Source organism: Gallus gallus, chromosome 15, assembly GCF_016699485.2.
Source record: "Gallus gallus isolate bGalGal1 chromosome 15, bGalGal1.mat.broiler.GRCg7b, whole genome shotgun sequence".
Lineage (NCBI taxonomy): Eukaryota > Metazoa > Chordata > Aves > Galliformes > Phasianidae > Gallus > Gallus gallus.
The window spans coordinates 10,731,184-10,746,364 of NC_052546.1; the positions used below are offsets into that span (position 1 = coordinate 10,731,184).

Genomic DNA, 15,181 nt, shown 5'->3' on the forward strand with positions numbered 1-15,181 from the left:
ACAAAGAGCAGCGAGGCTGCAGGCACTGATCCCCACTTTGTGGGCACATTTTCCCCACTTTGTGTTCCTGCTAAATGCCATCAAGAGGCTGAAATCTCTATGTTGGAGGATGCAGTGACACTGCTCCACTGCCCTCCTTTCTTCTCCCCTCTGATTTCTGGGCTTTCCCCAACACAATGGAGCAGACAAGTAGCACTGAATTCCTCAGGGGGCCAAAGAGAAGTCATTAATAGGCAAACAACCCCAACAACTCAATCGTTAATGGACACACAACCCTACCAACCCATTTTCTACAAATGAAAAGATAACCTAATCAGTCCACTCATGACAAAGTGGCCCATCAGGGCCAGGGCTTGGCCAGACATTCAAACAAAGTTAAAGCACTGCTGGGTAGGAGCATTTCTGCCACACATGGGCTCCCTGCCACCTCCACATCCCTTCCTGTAGCAGTGCGGTCACGCTCTGAAAGCTTGCAAAGAGGCAAAGCCATTTTTCCATGGCATGCACAGTCTGGAGTAACTGCAGGCTGACCTCAAAGAGGGAAACACTGCTCTTTAGAATTGTTTCTACCACCTCACAACGCAGCTCCAACCATGGGACTGGTGGTGGCAAAGCTGCAGCATCCCTGGGGTCACCAGGAGTCCCAGAGCTGCCAAGGAGGAGCAGGAGTGCTCTGCACAGAGGAATTTCACACCCTGAGGTTTTACAAAGCTCCTGGGAGTTCCAAACCTGTCCAGGAAAATGTTGGTGTTTAAGGAGAGAGAAACTCATGGAGGCAGCAGGATGTGAGTGGGGAGAGCCGAGAGTCTGTGCAGTGATGCGAGGTCTGCAGAGAAAGGCAGCTTTGCTCCCTCCCTTCAAAAAGGGAAAAACATCCAAAACAGAATAAAACCACCCAACCCACTCCTCATGTACCCTACAGATTGGACAGACAAAATATTGCCCAGAGCTTTCACAAATCCCTGCTCCTATCATAAAGTGGTAACTCACGGAAGACAGCATGGTCCTACAGATGATGTGCAGCAATGCCAGTGCAAGGGGACCACAGCCAAGTGGGGACAGACCTCACTTCCCATCCTCCTGTCTCCTAGCACCCCTTCTTTATACACCAGCCCCAGGACCTGCTTCCTGAAGGTTTGCAGTCCCAAAGTCAGGGATGGCACTGGGGCTGCTCTGCCCATTGATGCCTTTGGTGACTGCGTCCCACCACCACTTCCTCCCTGGGGTGAGAAAAGATGCAGCGTTCCAATTCCACACCTGGTCCAGGGCAGTCAGGGAGCCTCAGTCAGCACTTGGACACACCTCAGGGTTTGTCCACCCCTGCAGTGAGCCCGCCCAGCTTACCAAACCAACATGCATCCCTCCCTCTGATGGCTGCGTTGGTGCTCTGCTGGACGAGACAAATTCAGTGTTAATCTCCTCGAGGCTACGAGCACAGCAATGATGTAGAACTCCACAGGAGCACGAAGCAGGATGGGTAGGAGCTCCTTGATGTTTGCCCACATGCTGCACTCCACACAGCAGCCACCACCACTGACTTACTGGAAAAGCAGCCCCTGCGGTCGCTCCTCCACCATACATCCTGCCCAAGGGACCCTGATGCAGCATCTCCTCCTCCAGAAGTGCTGTGCTGGCCACGGGCACAGCCTTGTCAGTAAAAAAGCAAAAAATAAATCAATGTGAGGGCATACAGGGCTTCTATTTGCAGATCCATATGGCTGGAGCTCAGAGTTCATCTCCATTCCTTCCAATTCTATAAACGCACTTTTGCTCTCTAATTACACCATCAGCCTGTCAAGATGGTCACTTCCTCCCTAATCACTCTCCTTTGCTTTTAAGCTTTAGTTAATAAGCACACATTGCCAGCGATGCTGCTGAGCAGCTCCAAGGAGCAGAGCACCTCCTTCCTGGCACCTGTGAACCCTTGGTTATCTGCTCGGGTTAAAATAAGGGAGGATTTCCATGTTGGTCACATGCAGAGGGCTGGAAGGGGTTAATATCATGGCTCTTCTGTCTGATCCACCTCAAGGGAATGCTACAGGGATGTGAAAATCCAAACAGCCCCTTCTGCAGCTGCTAAGAACTGCCCTGCATGGCTGGAATGTAACCCTTCAAGTTGTCATCAACAGGCATAGGACGTAACACCAATAAGTGGCAGCACGAAGCCCCCTCAGAACAAATAAGAACTGCTGTGCAGCTATGGCAGTGCCCCTCCTCATGCATTCACTGCATGTCCCAGCCAGTGTGTGCTGAGCCCCACCAGCAGCATGCAGGCAGCTCCCAGGATCCACTTCCATCAGCAGATAACTATCCATGTTCTCATCCATTGCTAACAACAGGTGTCCTCTGCTGCTGTCACAGAGCAGGGTCACCACTGCTCCAAAAGGACCTGGCAGGGTCATTCCTGCTGCAGCTGGAAGCGGGATCCTGCCATGAAGAGCACTGGGATCCCAAACTAAACTACGTGCCAGCCAGGAGGCTGGGCTCATCTCTCACTACAGCCATCAGCACGTTAAGTGTACCTCAGATGGTGCCTTTTTGGTGAGATAAACAGATGTAATGCCTTTATTTTCGTAGAAAACAGCTACTATAACATAATTAAATAAAAAGTAGGGCATCCTTGGGAAATATTTTCACTTGGGGAACAAGCACTGTGTTTTCCAAGCAGAACGTGCTTACCAGGGACTCCCTTGCTGCACAGTGAATGGATTTTAAAGGCAGTGTTTTCCCAGCTGGGGGGTTCAGCTCACATCTCACACTCCTTGCTGAAGCCAACCTGCATAAACCACGTGTGTGCCACTGCGACCTCACGGCATCCGGCTGCAAAAACCAAAGGGTAGGGGACAATCTGGATTTGATTTAAAAGCTATTTTTCATCATCTGCCCGAAGCACGCTGCAAATCCACGACAGCTGGAATTTTGATTTGACCTATTTGTATCTCTGCTTTTCTCTGGGGAAGGAAATTGCATCTGGATAAAATAACTCCTGGTGAGCCGCTGCATGGGAGCAAGGTGGCCATCTCCATGCAGAGGCTGATTCCCATGCAGTGATGATTTCCCATCATAGGTTGATAAAAATGAAGTGCTCCTGGTGTTTGCCATGGGGGAGAAGCAAGTTTAACCACCTGTGGGTGTAAGGACGTGCTGACACCTCGTCTGCCCTACAGCAGCAGGAATGGAAAGTCCCCACAGCTCCCTACAGTCCAATCTGTGATGCCAGCTCCTATTTCAGGAGGAAGCAGAGGGTTCTCCAGGGTGCTCTGTTGTCTCCTGGCCCCAAAGGAAGCCCTGGGTCACCAGATCAGGTTTAAACTCCTCTATCTGCCACAGCACCACCTCACCAAGAGTTAGGCAATGAATCCCACACCAAAGACAACAGCAAGGCAGGTCCTGAAGATTTCTGCAGGTGCAGTGCCTCCCCATCCTTGGACATACGGCAGCATCCCAGGAAAGCATTGAGTGGATGTGAGCCCTTCCAGCACATGGCTGGCAGTGGGATGCATCCCAGCACCAACCCCAGCAGAGCTCTGGGGAACCCACTGCCCTCACAGCGCTCCTGGTGGGAAATGCCTGGAATAACCCCAGCAGCAACAAGGGATGGCAAGCACAGCTCAGCAGGGAAACGCTTCCCAGAGGACAGCTGGGCATCCTGAGCTTCCCCATGCACTGACACTGACACACACACACACACACACACACACACACACGCTCTCATGATGTCTGAATGAGAAAGTACTTTTTCCTAGAACAAAAACCTACCCGGTTTGCCAAGATCAAACACCAGATTTGAACAGATTTAATTCCCCACGATGAACAAATCAATCCTTCGATGCTAGAAATGCACAACGTACCCCTCCTAGCAGATCTCAGCGCGGCACTGGGCGCAGTACCCCGTTGTTCCAACACCTGATACAGCCAGAAGGCAGAACACAGCCAGAGCACAGCACGCGATCCCAGCAGCCACTTCCAGGCACGCTGCCAGCCCCAGCCCAGCACTCGTGCAGCCCCTGTCCCCATGCACATCCCTCCAGCCCTCCCCACCGGGCACTGACCCTTGGGGAACTTATTGAGGCAGGCGGAGTTGCAGAAGGAGCGGACGGATCCTGCCTCCCAGCAGCCCCTGCCCTTCATGCCCACCGCGGGGCCGCGCTGGCGGAGGCTGAGAGCTGCATGGCCGTTGGCTTTAGGATGGAGAGAAAAAGATGCACAGGAAAAGAATGTCCTTATTCAGCAGATGTCCTTAGGGAGCAGGCAGTCCCGTGTCTCACGCCATGCTGATAGCAGGGCACTATGGCACCGGGCTCGGCAGCCCCACAGCCCGGCATGCACCACTGCTTGCTCCAGCAGGCAGCAGCCCTTAATTAACTCCATCTGTGCCGGGAAGAGATGTGCTGCCCCCATAAAGGGGGAAACACGCAGACCCAGGCAACTAAAGGGCAGGATTCGGCACAGTCATCTCAAAAACAGTGAGCTATGGGCTAGAAGGGATGCAGCCCGAAACCCAAAGGGATGCTGAAGCCAAAGGGATGCTAAAACCAAAGGGATGCAGTCCGGCAAAGAGGATGCTGTTTGGAAGCCGGTCCCTTTAAATGCTGCTGGAGGTTATTTTTAGGACTCCCACTTAAAATATACACCAGAATTCCTTCATTTTTGGTAAGAAGCTTCATCACACATTTCACTCACGCAGCTCCGTTTCGCCGCAGCCAACAGCTCCTAAAGGAACCTCCGCCATGCACACACACGCACTGATGGCTGCTGGCTCACCCCCCAGCACTGCAGGATGGGGTTTCCCAGCCCTTCAGGTTTTATCAGTCCCAGGGAACAAGGCAAAATGAAGACACATTGATGTGAGCGTTCACATTGGCACAGGGAGCAGCACTGCGCCCTGAGTGCTCTCCTCCAGCTCCTCCTAATGCCTGTATATGGATAGCAACAGAGCACGGGTTGTATTCCACCTTCTGTATATACATATCAAAAGGGATGCTCAGATTTTTCAAGGCAATCTAGGTGGGAATAAGGCAAATTCTGGAGAAAATGCCTGTGCAGTGCAGACATACCTCTGCTCTGGGTAAGAACAACCATTTTTCAAGAGGAAAAACACAAGTGATGTGTGGAGAGGGGAAAGCCCGGCTGGGATTTAACACGTGCAGCCCTGGCTCCTGCAGTGACCCCAGCACAGTTCAGTTACACAGCTACTGCAGAATACTTTAAGGGAGGATCACAGACACACAGAGAAGCTGCTCTCCATAACCCTAGCATCACTGAAGCCTTACAACCAGCTCTGACCCCTTCTGCCAGCTGCCACAGGCCTCCTGCAAGCACAGAAGTCACAGCTGCAGAACGGCTCCCCTCAGTGCATGGAAAACCAGTCTGAAGCTCCCTGATAAAATATTGACTTATCCCTAAATTCAATTCCTTTCGTTCACAAACAAGTAACTGAGCAAAAGTCACATCCTGAGGCCCAGCGAGGCGTACCTGGGAAACACCCCGTGTCATAGAATCACAGAATGAATCAGAACGGTTTGGGTTGGAAGGATCCTTAAGGATCATAGAACGGTTGGGTTGGAAGGGTCCTTACAGCCCCCCAACCCCTGCCATGGGTTGGCTGCCCAGGACACGCTCTCTGCCCAGGCAGGGCCATTCCCCAGCCCAAGGACTTTGTGCTGCACACCACCAGGGCTGCCTCTGCCCCCTGCAGACTCCACAGAGAACTGGTTGTCTTCCTCCTGCATAAAAACCTTTGGTGTGTTTGAATCACACCTTTGTGATTCCTTCCCTTTCCATTCCAAAATAACAAAAAATAATTATTTTCTCTTTTCAGACCCTTTGCTCCCATCTGTCAGAAATGTCACCTTACTGCAATGAAGAAAATTCTCCAAGCTTTCCAAATTTTACTTATTCTTAAAAGCAGCTGAAAGCAAGGAGGCCCTCAGCTCTGCACCCAGTGCTGGGGTGATCTGACCCCCCCACAGCCACACCAACAGGACAGAGCTGCAAGGATGGAGCCATGGAACCCCCTCAGCCCCCACACAGAAGGCAGCAGGACTGCAGTGGGCATTCAGGTTGGACATTAGGAACAATTTCTTCTCCAAAAGAGCAGTGATGCATTGGCGAAGGCTGCCCAGGGAGTGGGTCACCATCCCTGGAGGCGTTCCAGAACGGGAGATGTGGCACTGAGGGATGTGGGCAGTAAGCATAGTGGGGTGGGTGGACCATCACTCACTGAGTGGAATGAAACCATCAGCAACGCCCCAAAATGGGTCATTTCCATGCAAATAGTGGTTCTGCTTTTCATTCGGCCCACGCACGGCAGTGCAAACAAGAAAACACAGGTGTGACACAGCTCTGAATGGCAGAGCAAACTGCCAGCACTCTCAGCTCCTGAATCTCAGCATCAGGAAACAAAACTGCATGTTTGCATTTCTAGCATTTGTTTTCACACAGATGCCTCCTTAGAATGGTGCAAGGAGCTCCAGTCCCTTTGCTCATGGCAGTTCCCTCAATTCAACTAATTCAGGAAACTTCTTATCTTCAAAGCTGCTAACACACTCCTACAGCTTCCTTTCCTAAGACGAAGACCCACAGACCAGGAGCCCAAACATGGAAAGAACACCAACTCTGAGCTGTAAATCCAGATTTGATACCCACCCAAATACAAACCCAGCAAGACAGCACCACTCCTCCTCTGCCCCAGGGATGTGCACTGTTCCCAGCCGGCTCTGCTGCCCCGTGGCACCACTCACATTCCTCATAACCACTGCCAACATCCAGACCAGACTGGGCTCCTCCGGGTACAGCTCTGTGCTGGCTCAAACTGCTCACACAGAGCAGAACAGGGGGTGAGCCACAGCCAACAGTACCACTAACACTGACTGCTCGCAGTTCCTGACAGCATCACTCAGCACGAATCTGGTTGGCAGCAGTCAGAAGTTCTTCAGCTCTAACAGCACTCAGAGCTTTCCATTTTCCCCAACACAACCTACCCATCTATGTGGGCAATTTGGGATCTGGAAGACCTGAAGGGTAAACCCAGGCTTAGATAGGAGCTCAGAGCTACAGTTCAGTTCCACTGATGCTTTTTTCCCCCCAGTATTATTCACAACAGAAAACACATTAAATTGGGATGCTAAAACCAGAGCTGGACCACTTGCTAGCATGCTATTAGGAAATGGGGGGAAAAAAAAATCATATTAAATGAAATTGTTTAAGCACTCCCTCTGTGTGTGCTCTGAGAGCACAGTGCTGTATCACCAGCTTTAAGGGACACACAGCAGCAGGGTGGGCAGATCCTGCCAGCAGCCCTGCCCCAAGCAGCAGGCTCTGCACAGCCTGCAGACCTAATGCCGAGCCCCAGCAGCGAGGTGGGGGGGAGGCAGGCTCATTTCCTAGTGAGCAGCTTCACCACCAGAGGGAGACCCTCTCCCTGCAGAGAGCAGCACTACAAACACACACTCACAGGCTGAAGCTACCAACTCCTGCAGCAGCAGGCTGGTTTTGGTGCTGGAAGGAAGAGATGAGGACGTGGGGTTTGCAGAGGGAATGCGCCAGGAGAGGGCAACCTACCACCATCGCATGGCTCCAGCACAGCATCTGCATCCTCAGCCTCGAGCTGCGAGCTAATTCTCTGTTCTGCAGATGGGGAACGGAAGCTGATGTGCTTGGGTGGGCCAAAAGCAAGGCAGGAGGCCCCCGTGCAGCCGTTCACTCGAGTGACTCATTTCTAATTAGCGAGAATTGCTGTTATTTTCAGACCTAAAAATTGATTTTCCTCCAACAGCATTTTTCTATGCCAGGAAGAAAAAAAAAAACCCACTTGGGAATCTTCAGTGCCTGCTAATAACCCAGAAATACACTGAGCTGGAAGCGCTCCCCCTTTGGCACATGCCAGGTATGCTCATATCCCCACCACGTTGCTCAGGCCACTTCCAGGTGACACTTGCTTGGTTTGAGCCTTGCCCAGCTGCCACGTGCTGGGATACATCAGCATGGGCCACACCAGGTGGCAGCAAGGACACAAATCAGGACATGAGCAGATGTCCCCACTGCGGCTGGCTTGCTCCTGATCTGACAGCCAGCCCCTGTGGAAAATAAGGGAAGGATGCAAGTTCTGACAAGGATGTGATGCTCCTCACTGTAAGCACACTGAATTACCACGTGTTTGCTTTGCTTCCCGTCAGACACAGCCTCTGGCAGCTGTAAGCAGGCATGCAGCCTGCACTCAGTACACGCCAAATGTAAGCATACGAGGCTATGGGTGTGTGAATGAGCTGCTGTGGGGCAGGGACAGCAGCCACCAGGACTGGAGGTACAGCAGAGTGCTCAAACCAGAGTGAAGCTGAGCACTACGCAGCAGCCCAGCATTTCAGTGATCAGTACAGTGTTGCCTTCCTCCCAGCTCTGCTTTAAGTGAGCAAAGTGACAGATCAAGCTAATATTAGCAGGTACAGCAAAGCAATGAAACAGCTCATCCCTCCCACTGCTGCCACCCACACGGCAGCACAGCTTTGCAGCCCAGCCAGTGGGGAACACACTGCAGCCTGCAGCAGCCACAGCGACAGCCCAGCCTGTGTCCAGGAGATGAGGCACACAGCAGGGAGGAGTGCAAAGATGGCTTTGCAAGGCCAATTCATCTTGGATACAACCTGCACTGGGCCCAGAGCTGCTCTCACACTCCAGCAAGCAGAGCTCTGATTGCCAGCAAAAGCTCATATGCTTTACTCTTGGCTCCCCAGGGTTTCTGAGCTCAAGACTGGGAGAGCATCAGCCAAGTCAGACCATCTATACCTGCAGGGACAAAGGACACAGGTGATAAGGCAAGAAGCTATCTGGAGGTCATGCTAAGATCAGACAAAGGTGGGAAGAATCAGGAATGCACATAGGCACATCTGTCCCTGCTCTGTCAGCAGCAGCTCCAGCTCCAAGCCTGGCTGGGGGCTGTACCGAGCTGCTCTGACCTCACTGCACCAAACCACCATTGGAAAGTCCCCACTCAATGGACCAAACCCAGCAATAATGCACAGATACTGCTGCCTCAACTCTTCACAGAGGCAAAGAAGCAGCAGCAGCCATTTCTCAGCTGGGGAAATGACCCCTCCTCTAATTACAGAATTACCAACTCACAGTACATGCAGTATTCTGCCCATTTTTCCTTTGCCTTCGGCTGCTGCAGCTGCACAGGAAACTCCTCCAGCTCCAGCACAGAGCTGCAGGGATGAGGATGCAGCAGCAGAGGTGCCCTACATAGAGCTGCTGAGTTCCTGCAGCAGTGCCAAGCTTCGGCCCTACCTATAAAGCAATTTCTGGGCTGCTTTGGTACAAGGGATTCTCACAGATTATATATATAGAATACTACGTTATGACATAATAGATGCACGGGCAAAACAAGGGGAAGGATCAGCACCAAATCAAGGAGGTAAGTGTATTGCTGGGGTAATTCTCCTGACATGCAAACGGAGTGTAACAAAAGTTCAACAAAACAAATTCAACACAAGTTACCCCAAAAGGGGGATTTCCTGGCTTGTGAAATACACAGAAATCCTAAACAATTCCTCATGTTGCAGACTGCTGCTCTCTGCTGCTTAAAACTCTGTGTCAGGCAGCTCTAGCGTGTGCAGAAACCACTGCCCAAGCAGGGAAGCACTGCAGGATAAGCAGTTCTGGCTGCAGAGCGACTTACAGTGACCTCAGCAGCTAACAAAGTCCAGCTGATTCCACAGGGCTTGCCCTGCTCTCTCCCCAAAGGTCACGTTTGAGTGGTGAAGGCAAACGGTCAGGGAAACCACAGAGAGCACAGAGGACAGGAGAAGCACACAAACCTCCTGCAGACAGCCCCGGCAGCAACCTGGCACCACTACGAACCACAGCCAGCAGGAAGCTTTGTGCTGCAGTGCCAGCATCCTCTGAGTGCAGCCCACACCCAACCCTGACATCAGGTACTGATAACAAGAATAATTATTTCAGGCTTAATATTAGGAAACATTTCTTCTCAGAAAGAGAAGTAATGTGTTGACACGGCTGCCCTGGGAGGTGGTGGGGTCAGTGTCCCTGGAGATGTTCAAGGAACATGGAAATGTGGCAATGAGGGACATGGACAATGGGCAGCACTGGAGCTTAGTGGTCTTTGCCAACCTTAATGGTTCCATGATTATAATGAGCCTAATAGAGCCTTATCTCACAGGGGATAAATGTGCAGAAGGAAGCTCAGCACTGCGTCCCACGGCTCAGATAGTGACATTGCAGCTCACACATGATGACTTCCAGCAGCAGACCAGCACCACCAGCAGGATCAGTCCTTTGTGGGCACTGCCAGGGAGACACACAGAGGCAGCAGGGCCATCCCCCAGCCTAAAGAACACACATGGGAAACCCTGGGGGCCAAGCACCACTGTGAGGTCCTTACAGAAATCCCACTTGGAAAGAGAAACACTCCCAAGCTCAAACCAATGAGGAGTGATTAAGAGTGGGAAAGCCAAGAACAGAGCCCCCCCAGAAAGAGGGACAGCAATCCCAAAGCACCACCATGCAGAGGAAGAGGATGGAGAAACACAAGGAGGGTGGGAAAAGGGAGAGGCTTGGTGCAAAGAGCCGACGGGAGCCGGGAGCAGGCAGTCAAACAGTGAGCTGGGAGCACACAGCCAACAAGGAGCGTGATTGTCCCAGGGGCTGCAGTCAGAGCAGCAGTGCGGGCGCTGGCTGCTGGGGGGGGAGAGGGAGGGCCCCCACAAAGGGGCGATTCACAGCCAGCCGGGGGGGCTGCAGATGTGTTGCAGCTTCACATTCCCAAGACAAAACGTTTGCTGCAAACAAACTCCTCGGTTAGGAAAGGGGGTGGAGTGGGGGGGGGGGGGGGGGGAACAACAAAGCAGCTAAAACGCACCCAGCAACAAAACTGAAGTTATCGCTTCTGCAATCAGAGGAACTGCTCGGTGTCCCCAAAGGCACTGCAGACAGGCAGGCTGCAGCACATCGAGGCAGCAGAACTGCCCACTGGAAGCCCAAGGGTGGGACAGCAGTTCTGCAGTGCTCTGAGCCCGCAGCCTCCCCCCCCCCCACCTGCAGACCAGCCTCTGTAAGACTGCTTCCATCATGCCCTGTTTGCTAAGAAAACAGCTGGTTAAGCCAGCAGAATCACAGAACTGCTTAGCTTGGAAGGGAACTTAAAGGAGTATGGGCAGCAGAGTGACCCCAAAAGCTTCAGGCTGCTGAGAGCCTGGGTGTGAGCGGGCAGAAATCCAAGGGGTGATACAATATGGGAAACAGAGCGCTGGAATTATCCAGGGGCTTACGTTAATGCAGACAGAGGGTGATTACAGAAAGCTGTGATTTTCAGGGCCGATGAGCAGGCTTTCATACAGCACTGCATTGGCTGTTCCATGGGGCTGAACCAGGTACCCCTTAGGCATCAGGTTTACACACAGAATGGTGGGGCCCCTCGAGGGCAGAGCAGAGGGGACAATTCCCCCCCCCATCCCACTGCCACCTCTCAGTTGGTGCTGCCCAGGATGCAGTTGTTTGAGTTGCAAGCACGCTCTGCTGGCTCATCCTCACCAACACGTCTTACAGATACCACTGGAAACACACATTTCAAGTTGGATGAACTGGACGTGAGCCACTCACCCAAGCCAGCCCCTTCTGCCCTAACATTACATTATGCATCCATGTTAATGGCATTAAGTGGGACACTGCCACGGAGAAGAAATGCATGGCAGCAGCTCAGCTCCACGCTGGCTTCCTACCCCCCAGCACGCAGTGCTACCTGCAGCAGAGGGACAAGGGCAGCGAGCTCCTGTGTCACATCTGTGAGCATTGCTCACGTCCCAGCTCATGCCTTGTTACCAAAATAGTCTCAGCCCTGCGCTGGATACAGAGGAAATCAGATCCCCCTCAATTATGCAGCAGAGGAAGCAGCAACGTCTCCTATCTAACGCTCACTTTGGGTATAGGGTTCTCTATTCCTTAAAAATAGAAACAACAAACGGTTCTGCAAAAATGGCATCTCTTCTCAACGCACAGCTCCAGCTAGCTACAGTCCCATTAAAACTGCTTTTGCATGTGTTTAGTTCAAGAAAACCACTGGGGGAACAGACAGCTTTCATCTGCCCCCAAAGCCATCCCCAGCAGCCGGTGTCTGCCCAGCCCCCTGTGCCCACAGCAGCCCCACCGAGCAGCTCGAGCTGCAGCCCTGGCCCAGCAGCAGCACACAGCCATGAGCCCTGGTGCTCCCTGGGCACAGCGCAGCACCCACAGCTCCCATTCCTTCAGCCATAAGGGAGTGCAGAGTCCCAGCTCGCGCTCAGGTCAGGTTTTATTTCCAGAAGCAACTCAAGTGGGGCTCATCTTTAAAGCATTTCACAAAAAGAGGTCAAGTTCTTTCTTTTTTTTTTTTTTTTTTTAATTAACACCACACTACTACATTGCTCCTTTTTGAATGCAAGGAAAGGACTTTGAAGGACCTCAGTGTGCCAGCAGTGAGACCACCAGCCCTGCTCTGACCCTACAAGGAGGTTCTCTGAAACCACTATAAATGCCCACACTGAGCATTTGCCTTCCAGGGCCAGGCTGGATGGGGACCTGGGCTGTTAAGATGATGAAGTCCATCCCCAGCCCACCCCCACCATACCTACTGACCACATCTCTGTGTTCCTTGAACACCTTCAGGGACAGCCTTCCATGGACAGCCTGTGCCAATGCCACCGTGCCACTCTTTTGGAGATTTTTCCCAATATCTAACCTGAACCTCATCAGCACAACTTGAGGCCATTACCTCTCATGCAGACAAGCCAGACCGAGCAGGCCTTTGTCCCTTACAGCAGTTCTGCTGCTGGCTGGGGTGACAGAGGAGCCCAGCATGAGCTGGGTCAGCACCGCGGTGAGACAGCAAGCACTGCCACCTGAGGTCAGCACTGCCACCACTGTGCTGCTCTTCCCCTGAGACCACGGCCTGAGTTGGCTGAAGTCAGAAAGTCAGTACATCCAGAGCCCCAAGACTGCAAGGCTCTGCATTTGGTACTTTTGTGGAAAGCCAAACCAGAAGAACTGCATGCGACTCCACAGGCAACAACACTAACATCCTCTGAAAGCCACAGACTGTGGCTCCGCATTGCACAACCAGCACCCCCAGCCCAACAACCAGAGATGAGATGAACACCAAGGCACGTGCCAACCTCCCCCGGGTGCAAGATCCTGATTCAGACCCATCTCAGCCCCCTAAAGCACAAGCAACCTGCACACCCAGTGAGCTCGCTGCAGCCATGGCCGGACCACAGAGATGCCCACATCTCCAGCCATATTCCCATCAGTATTTACATACAGTCCAGAGCTGCAAAATCACAGGACAGGGGGTTCAAAATACCTTATGTAATTAAGTCTGTAGATATTGGTGCCATGGAACACGGCATACTTAAATATGGGAAATGAGGAAACAGCTCACGCACTAATCAACTTCTATATGACCTTGTGGGACAGCTAATTATGCAGAAGTCAGACCTCATGAGCCCAGGGCTGGGGGCATTCTCCTGCAAGCTGAGTTGTTTATGCTCTGCATTCTGCTGCTCTCCATAAAACAGACTGCCTGCACTGTATTCCACGGCCAGCATCCAGAACAGCCATCCCATCAATCCAGGGATGGAAACAGGAATGCGCTGCCTTCCAGAAATGCAGGCAAACCAATTTTCTCTTGACTGTGTGTTTTCATAAGCTGGCAGCATTAGGAAGTGCCTTCCCCACGCATGCAGCCTTGGCTCAGAAGAGCTGCACGTCGCAGCTGCATTGAGCACACCCTGCGCTGTGGTTTTGGTGCAGTGCTTCCAGCAGGGAGCAGAGGTTTTTCTTGGTGCACTGACCCTTCCCTGGCAGCCATTCTGAAAGCTAAGCCTCACGACTACCTTATCCATGCACAGAGCAGCATCTGCAGATGTCTCAGAGCCCCAAACCTGGACCTACATCACCACCAGACCAAAGCTACCCCAAGCACAGACCTTTCCACACTACTTCATTGTCTCAACTTCACACTCCTCTTTGCTCCAACACAGTTTGACGAAGCTACGTTTTCATTATAAGCAGAATGTAGTAAGCACCTGCTGCTGTTCCATCTCTCTCCTGCGTGAGGTCTGACTTCCAGCATTCAAGATAAGAGCAGAGCAGCTTTATTTCAGGGCAGTGGGGGTGGCTGATTGCCTTTTTAATACGCTCATAGTTTTCGTCTTCTGTGATTTGAAGGCACGTTTGTCGAAGAAAACTAAATGTGAATCCCAGAAGAGTTATGAACATTCAAATATTCCTGAAATATTGTTTGTTAAGTGCTTATCAGATCCATTACACAACAGAGCAGTAAAAACGACACTCCCGGGAGGAGCACGCGTGGTGGTTTGACAGCTTTACATAACACAGTTGTCCCAAATACACACTAATAAATACCAAAGCAGAGCTTAGCGTGTGCAGAGGGGGAGAGAGGCGATGTGCACAGACAATTACATTTGTGTATCACTCATCTGCAGCAATACCCTAAACTAGGGGTGAACGGGAGAGGCGCTGCTCTGGGATTTCACCATGAACCAGTGCTCCCAGGGCTGCTGCTCCCTGCAGGGTTTGGTGCCTCCTGCAACATCCCCCACCCACACTGACCAGCCAGGGCCCCAGGAGAAAGGCACACACATCCTCCCTTCCAGAAGCAGCATCGTAAATTCATTTTTGCTGGCTCCCTACAGTGTACAGCCACAACCAAGGCTGCATAACCAGATGGGAAGATATGTGCTGCATGCAATACTGCTTCAAACCCTTCGTGCCTCAACGGGAAACAGTCAACAATTTTTAACTGCATAAGAAATAGTATCTGCTTGGGTTTTTGCACAGTGTGATAAGCACAGGAGAGCTGTTTTACAGGGAGGTTTTCCAAAGGATCCAGCTGTGTGCATGCATGCGGAGCTGTGCCCTACCTGACTGGTTGTTCCTCATGCGGATGGCTTTCGCCTTGGCCAGCTCCAGTGCCGTGACCCAGCGCTGCCTCTCCACTTCCGAGCTGGCCTTCAGGTGGTACGTCCTGCCCCCGTTGGACAGCACAATGTTGCACGAGTCCTCGGTGTCGATGTGAGCTGTTGACAGGTTGATGGTCCCACGGCACGTGTGGGCCATCTCCGCCTGCGTCCTGCAAGGGAACAGAGCACAGGGAAGCGTAAAGGATGAG

At 52.2% G+C, this 15,181-nt stretch overlaps 1 protein-coding gene across 3 annotated transcripts in view; it reads right to left on the reverse strand.

The window, feature by feature from the left end:
- Nucleotides 1-15,181, reverse strand: part of OSBP2 (oxysterol binding protein 2) — a 62,413-nt gene that overhangs the window by 28,086 nt on the left and 19,146 nt on the right. For 2 of the 3 annotated variants that reach the window (XM_415293.8, XM_040648250.2), the window contains exon 2: nucleotides 14,934-15,142. In XM_415293.8, coding sequence (XP_415293.5) covers nucleotides 14,934-15,142 — 209 coding nt within the window. Of the gene's footprint in view, nucleotides 1-4,052; nucleotides 5,635-14,933; nucleotides 15,143-15,181 lie in introns of those variants that run through there. The other variant, XM_004934433.5, reaches the window with a different exon arrangement.